The sequence below is a fragment of the Bos taurus genome, chromosome 16, assembly GCF_002263795.3.
Source record: "Bos taurus isolate L1 Dominette 01449 registration number 42190680 breed Hereford chromosome 16, ARS-UCD2.0, whole genome shotgun sequence".
Taxonomy (NCBI): Eukaryota; Metazoa; Chordata; class Mammalia; order Artiodactyla; family Bovidae; genus Bos; species Bos taurus.
The window spans coordinates 44,799,362-44,812,573 of NC_037343.1; the positions used below are offsets into that span (position 1 = coordinate 44,799,362).

At 39.9% G+C, this 13,212-nt stretch overlaps 1 protein-coding gene across 7 annotated transcripts in view; it reads left to right on the top strand.

The window, feature by feature from the left end:
- Nucleotides 1-13,212, top strand: part of RERE (arginine-glutamic acid dipeptide repeats) — a 415,037-nt gene that overhangs the window by 183,447 nt on the left and 218,378 nt on the right. For 6 of the 7 annotated variants that reach the window (XM_059875727.1, XM_059875728.1, XM_002694049.6 and 3 more), the window contains exons 3-4: nucleotides 4,387-4,457; nucleotides 12,772-12,897. In XM_059875727.1, the coding sequence (XP_059731710.1) occupies nucleotides 4,387-4,457; nucleotides 12,772-12,897 (197 nt within the window). The remainder of the gene's footprint in view (nucleotides 1-4,386; nucleotides 4,458-12,771; nucleotides 12,898-13,212) is intronic. The other variant, XM_024976745.2, reaches the window with a different exon arrangement.

Here is a 13,212-nt window from a genome sequence, read left to right on the forward strand (position 1 = left end):
CCCTGCTTATTTAACTTATATGCAGAATACATCATGTGAAATGCTGGGCTGGATGAAGCACAAGCTGGAATCAAGATTGCAGGGAGAAATATCAAAAACCTCAGATATGCAGATGATACCAACCTATGACAGAAAGCAAAGAACTAAAGAGCCTCTTGTTGAAAGTGAAAGAGGAGAGTGAAAAAGTTGGCTTAAAGCTCAACATTCAGAAAACTAAGATCATGGTATCTGGTCCCATCATTTCATGGCAAATAGATGGGGAAACAATGGAAACAGAGACTTTATTTTCTTGGGCTCCAAAATCACTGCAGGTGGTGACTGCAGCCATGAAATGAAAAGACACTTGCTTCTTGGAATAAAAGCTATGACCAACCTAGATAGCATATTAAAAAGCAGAGACATTATTTTGCCAACAAAGGTCCATCTATTCAAAGCTATGTTTTTTCCATTAGTCATGTATGGATGTGAGAGTTGGACCATAAAGAAAGCTGAGCATGGAAGAATTGATGCTTTTGAACTGTGATGTTGGAGAGGACTCTTGAGAGTCCCTTGGATAGCAAGGAGATCAAACCAGTCAATCCTAAAGGAAATCAGTCCTGAATATTCATTGGAAGGACTGATGCTGAAGCTGAAGGTCCAGTATTTTGGCCACCTGATGCAAAGCATTGACTCCTTGGAAAAGACCCTGATGCTGTGAAAGATTGAAGGCAGGAGGAGAAAGGGATGATAGAGGACGAAATGGTTGGGTAGCATCACCAACTCAATGGACATGAGTTTGTGCAAGCACTGGGAGTTGTTGATGGACGCCGGGAAGCCTAGTGTGCTGCAGTCGATGGGGTCGTAAGGAGTCGGACACAACTGAACTGAATTCAATGACCTGTTTTACATATAACTTACCTTGTAGTTTGAAATCTCATATCTGGATTTATAATTTTTGGATCAATTTGGTTTGCCATGATAGCTTTTTAAACAGAGGTAACTTTGTATCTAGTAATAAGGTGTTGATATGCAAATTCCATATAACACTCTTCCTCAGGGCAGCTTCCAGTAAGACCACAGAGAAGTGTTATCAGTAGTTGTCCTTCACATCATGTGTGTTCCTTCCTTCTCTAACAGATTTATGCTCAGGTATATTTACAGATGTGGTTTCCCAGTTTACTCAGTGGTAAAGAGTCTGCCTGCTAATGCAGGAGGTGCCCTTTTGATCCCTGGGTTGGGAAGATCTCCTGGAGCAGGAAATGGCAACCCACCCCAGTAGTCTTGCCAGGAAATCCCATAGACAAAGAAGCCTTGTGGGATGCAGTCCATGGGGTTGCAAAGAGTCGGATACAACTGAGCACACACACATTTACAGATAATCATTTTCCTGAATGTATCTTTGTAGTGAAAAATGAAAGAATATAGATTTTCTCGCCTCTTCTGGAAAGCTTTTTAAATATATGTTGCTGTTGCTAAGTCGCTTCAGTAGTGTCCGACTCTGTGTGACCCCATAGACGGCAGCCCACCAAGCTCCCCCGTCCCTGGGATTCTCCAGGCAAAAACACTGGAGTGGGTTGCCATTTCCCTCTCCAATGCATGAAAGTGAAAAGTGAAAGTGAAGTTGTTCAGTTGTGTCCAACTCTTCGTGACCCCATGGACTGCAGCCTCCCAGGCTCCTCGGCCCATGGGAATTTCCAGGCAAGAGTACTGGTTGTCATTGCCTTCTCCAAATATATGTTAATAGCTACTTTATGTCTTTATAAGTAAAGGGTTTATAGTAATAATGATTCTGTTGATTATAATATATATATATATTAAAGCTTTTTTTGTGTGTAAAAAGAATAGAGTTATTCTTAATCCTTATTATCTAACTATCTGTTATTTACTTCGATTCTGTCTAGTCTTACCAACATCAGTATCAGACATCAGTCCTTTGGGGGAGTACAGAGAATGCAGAAATGAGTATGTTTCTTTGAGCTCAAAATTGATAGTGGACAGTGTAGACCATCTTGACTGCCAAATAACTGACCACACAGTGGATGTAAATTGTCAGTATATTTATACAATATTAAGGAAATTTTTTATCAGGGTAAGGAGATATTTCTTTGTAGAGGAGCTATGAGAATTCACTGCTGCTGGAGGTAACTCATTATATGGCTGCAGGTGCTTGTAAGAATAAAATAATAAAGAGGGTTTGATGTGGTCGGGCTGTGGGCTTTGGTGCAGTTGAACAGTGAAGCCTAGGGAAGGTAAGGTGTGACATGTGATCAGAGCATTGACTGCAACAAGCTTTTTTGTCACATGAGCTTTACGAAAGTGGAGATCATTCGTCAGGAAGGGACCTGTTAGTTTTGAAGTCAGTGACTAGAAGCTAGGTGTGATAGTGTTGGACTTCTCAGGTGGTGCAGTGGTAGAAGAATTCACCCACCAATGCAGGAGAAACGGGAAACTCGGGTTCGATTCCTTGGTGGGAAGATCCCCTGGAGAAGGAAATAGACACTCCAGTATTCTTGCCTGGAGAATCCCATGGACAGAGAGAAGCCTAGAGGACTACATTCCATGGGGGTTGAAAAGAGTCGGACGTGACTGAGCCGCTGAGCATACATGACAGTGTTATGTTATGAAAGACCGAAAATAGTTCCTTTGTGGGCCATAGGTGATAGGAAGAAGGTGTATGGGCTATGATCTGTGTTCAGATTGAGTGAGGTGAATAAATAATGGATATCTGGAGATTTGAAGTGCTGGCAAGTGGATACAACAAGGATTGGAACATGGAAATTAAGGACCTTGGATTGTCCCCAAATTTGCCCAAGTTGGAGCTACAGTTTTTGTTTAAGGAATGGGTTTCTTCAGTTTTTACTTGAATACCAAACTAGAATTAGGAAGAGAAATATTTACCACTGTGGGAAGGATTCCCTTCATCCCTTCAGGTGATTAGCATGATAGTGGATGTTGTCTGAATATTGAGCAGCTTTTTTTTTTCCCCAGCATCCTGGACTTTGGAGCAAGATAGAAAGGTCAGTCAGCAGTTCATTCCTGAACTGCCATTTCACGTGCATTCAGAGATCGAATAGCTGTTCTGGAGCCTACATCTGAGTAGAGAAATCAGTTGGGAAATTCTGGATGCCTAAATGTTTGACTTTCAGATTTCTTCCTTTTCTGTAATGATTCTGGGCCTCAAAAATCCTGCTGTCTTTCAGAAAGTTTCATGGAAGGAAGTGCCCCTCTGTCTTCCTGGTCTACCTCTTGGTGGGTCTTATTGGTACCTGTGGTGGGGCTAGGATTTCCACTGGATTGGGGACTCCAGACCTTTGATTTTTGGGGGCCTGGGTATGTTGTGTTCTTCACATGCATGAACTGGAGAAATAGAGGTATCTGCCTGGTTTGAGAAAATTCTAAGTCATTGTTGTGACGGGTCGTGAGGAAGATAAAACATGGCATTTTAAGTGTGGGCATTATGGTCACTCTCCCTGGAAAATGTGATTGACAGCAGATGCCATTACTTCTCAGTAAATAATACACAAACTTTCCTGTCCTGTGCTTTATGATGATCTTGGGCTGTAGTGTGGAGAGTTTTTATATTCCTTTATAGGTATTGCTTTCCCTAAAATCATTACTTCTAAAACAACAAATATATCTTAGCCTGTCATTTTAGAAAGTAACCTTTAGACTCCAGCTGTTGAGAGCATCAGAAATAATTACTCAGCTACTGCCTTGTCAAATGTAATTTAAGAAAGTGATCTTCTTCCCTGAGGAAAATCTAATTTGGTTTACTTCATTCCATCTCTGATTGGCTGCCTTTGTTTTCTTTATGATTAGAAAGTAAAATATGTTTAGGTTAAAATTTAATAGAAAGTTACCCATGAGATAGTAGATGGTTTTCTCTTTGTTTGTGTGGGTGAAAAGGTTATTGTAGTAGCATGTTCAAGGTAGTCTTTTTTACATATTTCATTTATTTCCTCACAAAATATTTATTAAAAATAAAGCAGTAGTTGGCAAAGCTGTTTGTCTTTGTGAAGATGGGGAGCATCTGTCTGAGTAAGATATTCACGATTTTGTTTTGGCGTGTAATTACTTGAGTAAGTAATTCCCTTTATCGAAGTCTCTTCATCTGATTATGGATAATCCCATGGGATTCCCACTCCCCTTCTTGAGGGCTGCTGGGAACAATAACTGAGGCTTTACCAATTCTTTAAATCATCAGCAAGTGATCAAAAAGAACTCAAGAGCTGTTTCCTTTTAGCTTAAAATTATTTGTAATTTAATATCACCTTTAAAATTTTTTCTATAAAAGGTATGTGCTTTGTTATTTATTTATTTATTTATTTATGCAGTGGCTTTATGGGCCCTGTCTTTGTTTCCTTAAAGGTAAATGCCATTGTTTAAAATTTTCTTTTTCTTTTAAAGACTGTGTGTATATCGAGAGTCGGAGGCCCAACACACCGTACTTCATCTGTAGCATCCAAGACTTCAAACTGGTAAGCATCTTTTCACGTGCTGTTGATTCTGCTCTGTGCTCTCCCAGTTCCATCGGCTGTCTCTGTTGATTGCTTCTCTCCGTGTTGACTTGGTAACCTGCTCACCTCTAAAGTGCTGACCACTTGGTGACTACAACACTCCAATAAGGCAGTAAGCAGCTTTGTATTAGTAACATTTAATGTTAGAAAGCTCATCCTGCAAACAAATATTTCTGAAATTTTTATTCCTTTAGTAACTGTTTTGACAACAATTTCAGAGATTACCTTGAGTAGTTTTTTTCTCAGCCATTGTGAAGAACCTGAAGTGAAGTGAATTTGGGATTTCATGATGAATTGCGGAGAGAAAAAGGATGTAAATGGGCCAGAGATTATGATTTTCTGTGGCATACTTTCTTAGGTATGTTAAGCAAATATGGAGAATATCTTGAACCTTTTTTGGGGGAGTCTCCCAGGAGTGGGGGTTGCGAAAAGGAAGCCTGGCCTGGTGATGGAATAACTACACTGCTTTCTCACTGAAAACCTTTCACAAGTGCTTAAGTGCTGGGATTGTCTGAAATGAAATCTTGCTTTCAGTCCACTGGTTGTCAGACTGGGAACTTTGGATCCTTCAATATTCATAGAGAGTTTGCAGAGGTCTGTAAATAAACATTCTCAATGTTCAATAAATGTACCTTACACATGTCTGTATAACTCCTTTTCAAATGTATCAATATGCTTCTGTGATTTTTAAAATTAACTTATTTAATGACAAGACATAGTTAAGAATCACTATTATTGTTTAGTATTTTCCTCAAACCATTGTTATGTGAAATACTGTAATTTGGGGATCTTTTGAAACATGATAAGAAAGGATTCTTGTACTTGAAGGTTATGAGCCACTGTGTACATTCTTAGGTTTAGAGGCATGCCAGTTGTTTAGCTTTGTAGAGATACACGTCAGTGTCTGTGAACGCCACATTTCCAAACCCCTCTGTGACTTCTGATAACACTTGTGCTCTGACATACATTGTTCGTGATATTTCAGTCTAAGGAAAATAATATTCTGAACTGTGCATCTCTTTTTTAAAAAAATAACACATTTTGAATGACTCCAAATGTCCAATTAGTATATCCTATTGAGTTAAAAAGTTGCCTGCCATTTACTTTTCTTTATTCAAAAGTTATCACATGAGTAACACATGTGTTTTGCTACTTTAAAACAAAGTAAATCAGGCCATTTATGTCTGAGATTTCTTTATTCTTCATAGATCTCTTTTACCTTCTGGTTGTTTTACAAGGTGGCCTTGCAGTTTAATCTTGTAAATCAAATGCTTTCTGTTCAGAGTTTATGTCAACATGAGGTTTTACCATTTTTAGAGGTCTCTGCTGTTTATTATATGTTGTCGTCCAGAGATTTTTTTTACAGATGCTGCACCGACATCTGTGAATCTGGGCGGTGGCCTTGTTTCATGAGGAGTTAGCTTTTGCTAGTGGTGCTGCCATTGCTCTCTGCTCATTGTCTTTGTGTGTGATTTTTACCAAATGTGTAACACCAGTGCACCATGGAAAAGATATAGCTGTGGAATCATATTGCAAAGATTTTTCTTTTAACTGTTAGAGTTGAGTCCCTTCTGTATACGTTTTGCACGTTAGCAGGTGCCTTCATGTTTGAACGGCGTCTCTTATGAAATGCTGATTACAGTGTGATAGCTGCTGTTTGGGGCAGAGGTTCCTGCTGAGCTACAGTAATTGCTCAGGGTATTAACAGCAATAAAAGCTGAGGCTTCTGTTGTCAGGATTGGTCTAGTGCAGCACATTAAAATGATGTGGAAAGTGGGGTGCTATGGGTTTAGATGCCTTTTTCTAAGTCACGTATGCTATGTCACGTGTTTCTGATTGAGTTTTGTATTCAGAACATATTCATCGTTTTTGTGTAAGAATAATAAGGATGATGAAGAAAATATGTGCTTCTGGAAGAAATATAGTTATTGTCTGGTTACCCACTTTCCTTGTTTCTGAATACCACTTATGAAAAGATAACCTCACAGATGAGAATAATCATAGACTTTCTCTCCTTCCGCTTGCCCAACTAATAGGCGAAAAGATGAACAGAAGGAAATGTGCTTTGTTTCTTTGCAAGATTTTGCAAAGAAGAAACCAGGGTTGGTTTTGTGCACAGCAAATGCCACACGTGGCAGATGGAATCATGGAAAGGAATAACCCAACAGCTTTGACATGTTGTTGATTAATTACATATTTTATCTTTTTTGGATTTGAGGTTTAACTGAGAGATGTCTTTCTTTGTTTATACCATAAATTAGAATCAGTCCTTTTATCATGGTGAGTTTCTGAGTACAAGGTGTGTTTGGGGACCATCAGAGGCACTGGGGGAAGGCCTTTTGTAGGGGAGGAAGCTGAAGCAGAGGTTTGGCGTAGCTGTGCAGAGAGAGAGAGAAAGTGAGCTCTCTCCCTGAGTCTTGCTGCACTGGTGCTTCTTCCTGTTGGAGTCTCAGATTACCCTCCTTGTTTTCTTTCAGTGTAGGGCCCCCTTCTTGGGCCAGCTGGAGGAGCTCTCCATTGACCGTATCGGAAAGAGCTTGGGCTCACAGCGGCGAGCCTTTTCTTCTGCTGCACTCCCCCAGCTTTTCTCTGTCACCATGTGGCTGAGCGTGCACTGAGGGTTTTGTTCCAAGCCAGTCGGTATCCCCAGGGGCATTATGTGCCAGGGTGAGTTCAGATGTTCTGGGTTATTGCCAGGGCCTCGACAGGCAAGCCTGCTTTGTGTTCTCTGTTGAGCGTAGCTATAAGGGGACTGAGGAATGTAAGGCAAAGGTCCTCCCCTCAGGGGTCTTGGGTTCTGCCTGGACCGACAGCTGCGGTAGAGTGGATGTCAGCCCTTGTTGGAGAACATTCGTAGGACTGATGTGGAGGAAGGATTCCCTTCTTTTACAAAAAAAAGCAATAAAATTCTATTCTTATAGGAACCCAGGCCTTAGCATAGTAGAATTGCTTTGCTGTCTAGAAATAATCATAGATTTTGAGAATGCTGGACGGAGATTATTGAGATTGGTAGGTTCCATTCAATGTCACCCCTCAGAGTTCCTCATCTGCCTCTAAGAGTCATGCTTCCTGCCTCATCCTTCACTCCCAGATGAATGGTTGAAGCCATTCTTTTAATATCCTGCATGGGAATTCTGTGTGGATTCCTAATAGTTTCTGTTACTCATTAAATAGAAAAATTATGTTGCTTGTTTCCTTGAGTTATTATAGTTATCAATTCTTCAGCTATTTGTACATGAAATTAATTTTCAGGTCATATAGATAATTATTACAAATATTATTTTGAGCAGATACCATTGGTTCATTTTTGCTCCTAAGTGGTTTATTAAATAGAGACTCCTTGGAGTTGGGGACCTATCTGTAGTAAATTTTGCTTTTTCCAGTTGACTTTTAGGGCTCGGGGTGTTGTTACAACTCTTCATGGATGCATATGCTCTGGTATCATTGTTGTCCCTAACAGCTTGTATTCTCAGTGCTGATCCTGCATATGGAATAGTTAAAGATGCCTCCCACTCCTTACCTTGGCAAAGGCACACCTCCATTACTGCTGTGAATGTGGGGACTGAGTTATGTAAGATTTAGTATCTGGTGTCTCTCTGTTTCATAGCCAAATGTGAGTGGCTGAGGGAGGAACGTTTGGAATTTCTTCCTGGTTCCTGGCCTAGACCCATAACCCTACCCCAAAAGCTGCTTGCCACAATGCAACAGTCAGGGGCTTCAGCTTAGCTCCACCTACCGTTGAAATTGCCCTCTCTCCACCAAAATTGAGTTTCTCAGAAGACTGAAAACAGTTAGCTGCTTTTCCTTTTTTAAAATGAAAGTTTAACTGAGAATAAGTGGCTATATCTTGTTTTTTTTTTGTTAGAGACCTTTACATAGACAGTGCTGGGAGGTAAGGGAGGCTTCACTAACAGGCAACCTTGTGTGTATACGTGTGTTATACACCACAGTTATTTAATCCCAGCTTGGCTGATGTGGCCGCTCAGGACAGAATGTATGGTGTATGGGCATTCATTGTAATGTTAGGTCAACTTTGTATTGAAAACTCTTAGGGGAGGCAGGAAATGCACATTAATTTGAACATGGCTAATTGAGAAGATTAGATGTTATTCTGGGATTGAGTTTTGGGGGATGGTAGGGTGCCTGGGTGGAGAGCTCCACTTGGAAATCAGCTTGTCTGTTCATCAGTTCTTGTTTTCCATGACACTGGGCAAGACATTACACCCTCCTCACCTTGCTTTATTTACCTATAAAGTTGGGATATAAAGTGCCCACCCACTTTGCACATGGCTTGTTTTTAGGTGAAAAGATCAGCCTACATCCTGGACAGTGCAGTGATGATTGTGACGTTGACGTTTAGTTGGTGCTCTAGGTTTAAGCTTGGGAAAAGCAGATACTTCATCTGTTTTATTCATTGATGTATATATTGCATGACTCATCTAAGATCCATAATAAATATTTACTGAATATTGAATGAAGTTACACTTCAGTGGAAAAAGTTAAGTGGATAAAGTTACCAAAAAACTTTAGTAGTCGTTTGATACAGTGCATGCGTTAACTACAAATTAGTCTTTCGTTTATTAAACAGGCCAACGAGATTTGCTTCTTTACCTTGAGTTAGCCTGCAGTGTGTGGTATTTAATATATTTAAATAATTCTAAAAATACTTTATAAAATTTTCTTTAGGAAGTTTATGTGCATGTAGCTAAGGTCATAATATTTTTTAGGCATTATTATGTTCCACTTTGAATTTTCTATATCACTGACTTTTAGCAAAGATAAATGATGGCCTAGTCTTATGTAAACATCCCAGAGAAGGCAGCTCGTAGGAAAAATGCCTTTGGATGTGATGGTTTGTTTCTGTATGAAGCAGTGGTTGTTTTCTCTCTAGGTTTTTTGTAGTCTCTCAAGCCAAGCCTGCCAAATTGAGTCTTTCTGTAGTTTCTTTTTCTCTGTACCCTCTTTGTTCATTCCCTGTGGAAAGGTCAGTACCACTTGCTTACTGCTTTGTGACTTGAGTGTTGTGTGGGATAATGAAGTGAAAACCTTGGAAGTTTGTTGCTAAGTATTTTCTGCTTATAGATTGAGGAGTCACGTCTTAGATAATGGGAAGTACAGCAGAGATGGTTCTTTGAAGAGTCGTTCCTTTTTGTCAGTTTAGTCGTTCTTACCGTCAGGAGTTGGGTGCCTCAGTGCCCTTCTTGACCTGATTCCAGGTCAAGAAAAGTTGGAGAGAAGAAGGAAATTTTGCCATTTGCAAGAACGTGAATGGACTTAGAGGGTACTTTGTTAATTGAAGTAAGTCACACAGAGAAAGACAAATTCTGTGTGATCTCACTTATATGTGGTATCTTAAAAAAAGAAAGCAAACTAGTGAATATAATAAAAAAGAAGCAGAGAACAAATTAGTTGTTATCAGTGAGGAGAGGGGAGGGGCAAGATAGGGGTAGAGGCTTAAGAGGAACAAACTATTATGTACAAAATAAGGTACAGGGATATCTTGTACAGTACAATATACCTAACATTCTATGATAACTATAGATGGAGTATAATCTTAAAAATTAGGAATCACTGTATTGTACACCTGTGTCTTATATAATATTGTACATCACCTATACTTCAATTTAAAAAAGGTTTCAAAAAAAAAGAGGAGGGTTGAGTTACTGACTTGTTACTTCTGAAGGCCACACCTTCCCCACTTCTGTTTTTAAAATAAAGGTCCTGGTCACTTGGTTGCTATCCATACGTATTGTGATAAACTGTAATGGGGTAGTGGACTTCCTCCGTGCTGTGTTTGAGGTAAGCCACCAGCAATAAATACGTGTGCAAGGACTAAATGTCCTTTTTGCATGAAGTGTATAAATTAAGAGTGGGATGAAGCCGCTCGGCCCTGAGTGTGATGGTCAGGCAGGTGCGGCTCTGCGGGGCCTGCCGTGCTTGTCCCCACCCTCACCCCACTTACGGGACAGTCGTGTGGAAAGTTATTTTGAATCACCACAACATTTTCACATGAGATGTGTCAGTTCTTAAGTGGGAGAAGTGGTGACACAAGTGAAAATCAGAGTGAGGCTTTGGGAGTAAATAATCTCAGGGCGTCTTAGTGGCCCCATTGACCCAGCTTCTGAGTGGTGTTTTCACTCATGATTGACAGTCATTGTAGGCTTCATGGGATTTCAAGTTTTAATGGTTCATGATTATTGTGTGATTGGGTAATTCATTTTCTCCTAATGTATTTGGATTTTTAGGACTCTGTGTAGGAAATCGTTGAAGAAGTTTAATTATGTTTACTTCCATAAAATACTTACCTAAAAATGTTATTTTACTAAACCTGCTCTGTATATATGAAATTTTTTCATGCAGAAAACTCTGGGTATTCTGTTTTTGTTTTTTTTTTTTAAATAGGAGCTTAAGGAAGTTTGAGACAATTTGATGTTTGTAGAGAGCTACTGTGCTAGAGTACTGGTGAATAGCTGTCATTCCAACTCTGTTTCTTAGAAGTGGAAATTTGTAATTAGTGTATATGTGGATGTTTGTGTTAAGGGCCAACTCAAAATTATACAAGAAAAAACTCATTAGAAGAATTGAAAAAAAATTAGGACAACTGAGATACTATCTGTGTTTTTTGATTCATAAATGAGAGTAATGAAATGCTTTGAAATTATGCCTTTATAAAATGTTTTAATAATTACTTGAACTTTTGCATATTAAATAATGCCAACATGCTTAGAAATGCTTTACTAAGGTGTTTTTTGCTTAAAACATTTGATTTGAATGAATAAGGATTTGAGTGGTTTGATTAATTCCTAGTGCAAGAGATTAACAAGAATTTCAGTTTTTCAAAAATGTTGATTTGTTGCTTACATTAAAAATTCTTGACTGTACTGCACATCCTAGTGCCCAGTTGAATCTTTGATTTGAAACTTGCAGTGTTGGTATGGGCAGGAGGGAGGTGATTATGGCTACTAACACTTGATGTTCACAGAGGTCATTTATATAGCGTCCCCAGGGCAGTATGGTCAGAGACTGACTGCCCAGAAAGCATACTGTGTGGGAGCCCAGGGTCCTCTGGAGGGTCATCTGAAGAGTAAGAAAAGCATCATGATAAAGACATTCCCCGTATTAGTTCTTTTTCTTGGGATTTGTCCTTTTGTTTGTTTTCAGAGACATTTAAAAAGAATAAATAGTTTACGGAGCATATTAAAATCTTGGACTATAAGAAGCTGTTAGGGTTTCTTTTCTTCTTGAAAGGAATTATGTGTAATAGGACTCCCTAAAAATGATTTAATATGAAAAGTTGGCTTACCTGTAATTTCTAAGCAGTTTTAAGAATTGAGATTTGCTTAAGTATTTGGATTTTATGGGGTTTTTTAGTTCATTAAAAACTACATGAAATTGGATTGGTTAAGTTTTTGGAAATCTTATATACTCCCTAGAGTATTCAAAAAAGGAACATGTTCAAACTATTACCTGAGCTATCTTTGTGATACTTAACCAGGACTGTGCTGGCTTTCAGAAGTTGCTCCCTAATCTTTTGTTGGTTTTGAATGTTTCTTGGGGGCGAAAAGAAAGACATATGTATGATATGCACCAAACTGGTTTGGCTCCTAAAAGACATAATGTCTTTCTTGAACTTTATGCTCCAGCCTGTTCATTATACTCACCCTGTGGGCATTGTGAGCAAACTCAAGCTTGTTTGAAGGGTGTTGTCTTTTTTTCTGGTGTTAAGCCTCTGTCTTCAGCTTTACAAAATGAAACTAGGACTTTGAGAAAACGGTAGGATCTCTCTTGAGGCCCCCCACTCCCCCATACCTTGAGCATTTCCTTATGAAGTATGTGTCTTATGTCTCTAACATCTGTCCTTAGAAAACTCTTCTGAAAGCTCAGTTTGTCCGCTTGTGGTTCATTTTATAGTTGTGTTTATCTGACACCGTTGCATTTTTGTTTCTATTATAAGCAAAGCATGCCACTGTCACTGCACTTTGACACTGTGTCACATCTTAACTTGGTTATTTCGAGGGGCACACACCATACTGCCTTACGACAGGCCCACACGAAAGCGTGGAGCCAGAGGGTCATACATTAGTTCACGCCGGAGTGAGAAACAGCTTTGATGGATGCGCAAAGTTTACCTTGAGTGGTAGAACAGATTCTCTGAGATTTTGGAGACCATCTGCTAAAGGATTTGTGCAGAAACCTGCTGTGTGCTGCGTGCCCCTAATAACCAGGGTCTGAGGGGACATCAGGCATGTTAACTGAAGACTGTTTTCTCTTTTAGGTCCACAACTCCCAGGCCTGTTGCAGATCTCCAACTCCTGCTTTGTGTGACCCCCCAGCATGCTCTCTGCCGGTGGCATCACAGCCACCACAGCATCTTTCTGAAGCCGGGCGAGGGCCTGTAGGGGTAAGGAGAATCCCGTTTTTAAAAGCTATCAATATTTTATATCCCATAGGGTATAAAATAGGATCATTGCCTCCCTCCCCAGAGCCCCTTTAAAAATGTGCTGTATTGTCTGTGTTTTTAAAGGAGTAACAAGTACATGCACAGAGGAAGCAAATACGGGACTTGCCTTACCCCTCTAGGACAGTTCCAGACGCTGGGGGGTGGTGGTGTAGGGGACTCTGGCACCAGCAGAGAGCACGCTGGGCTGCTGCAAGGAGCAGGAGCTGGCAATCAGCAGCGAGTATGGATGTTGGCAACTGAAATGGGGGAAAAGGG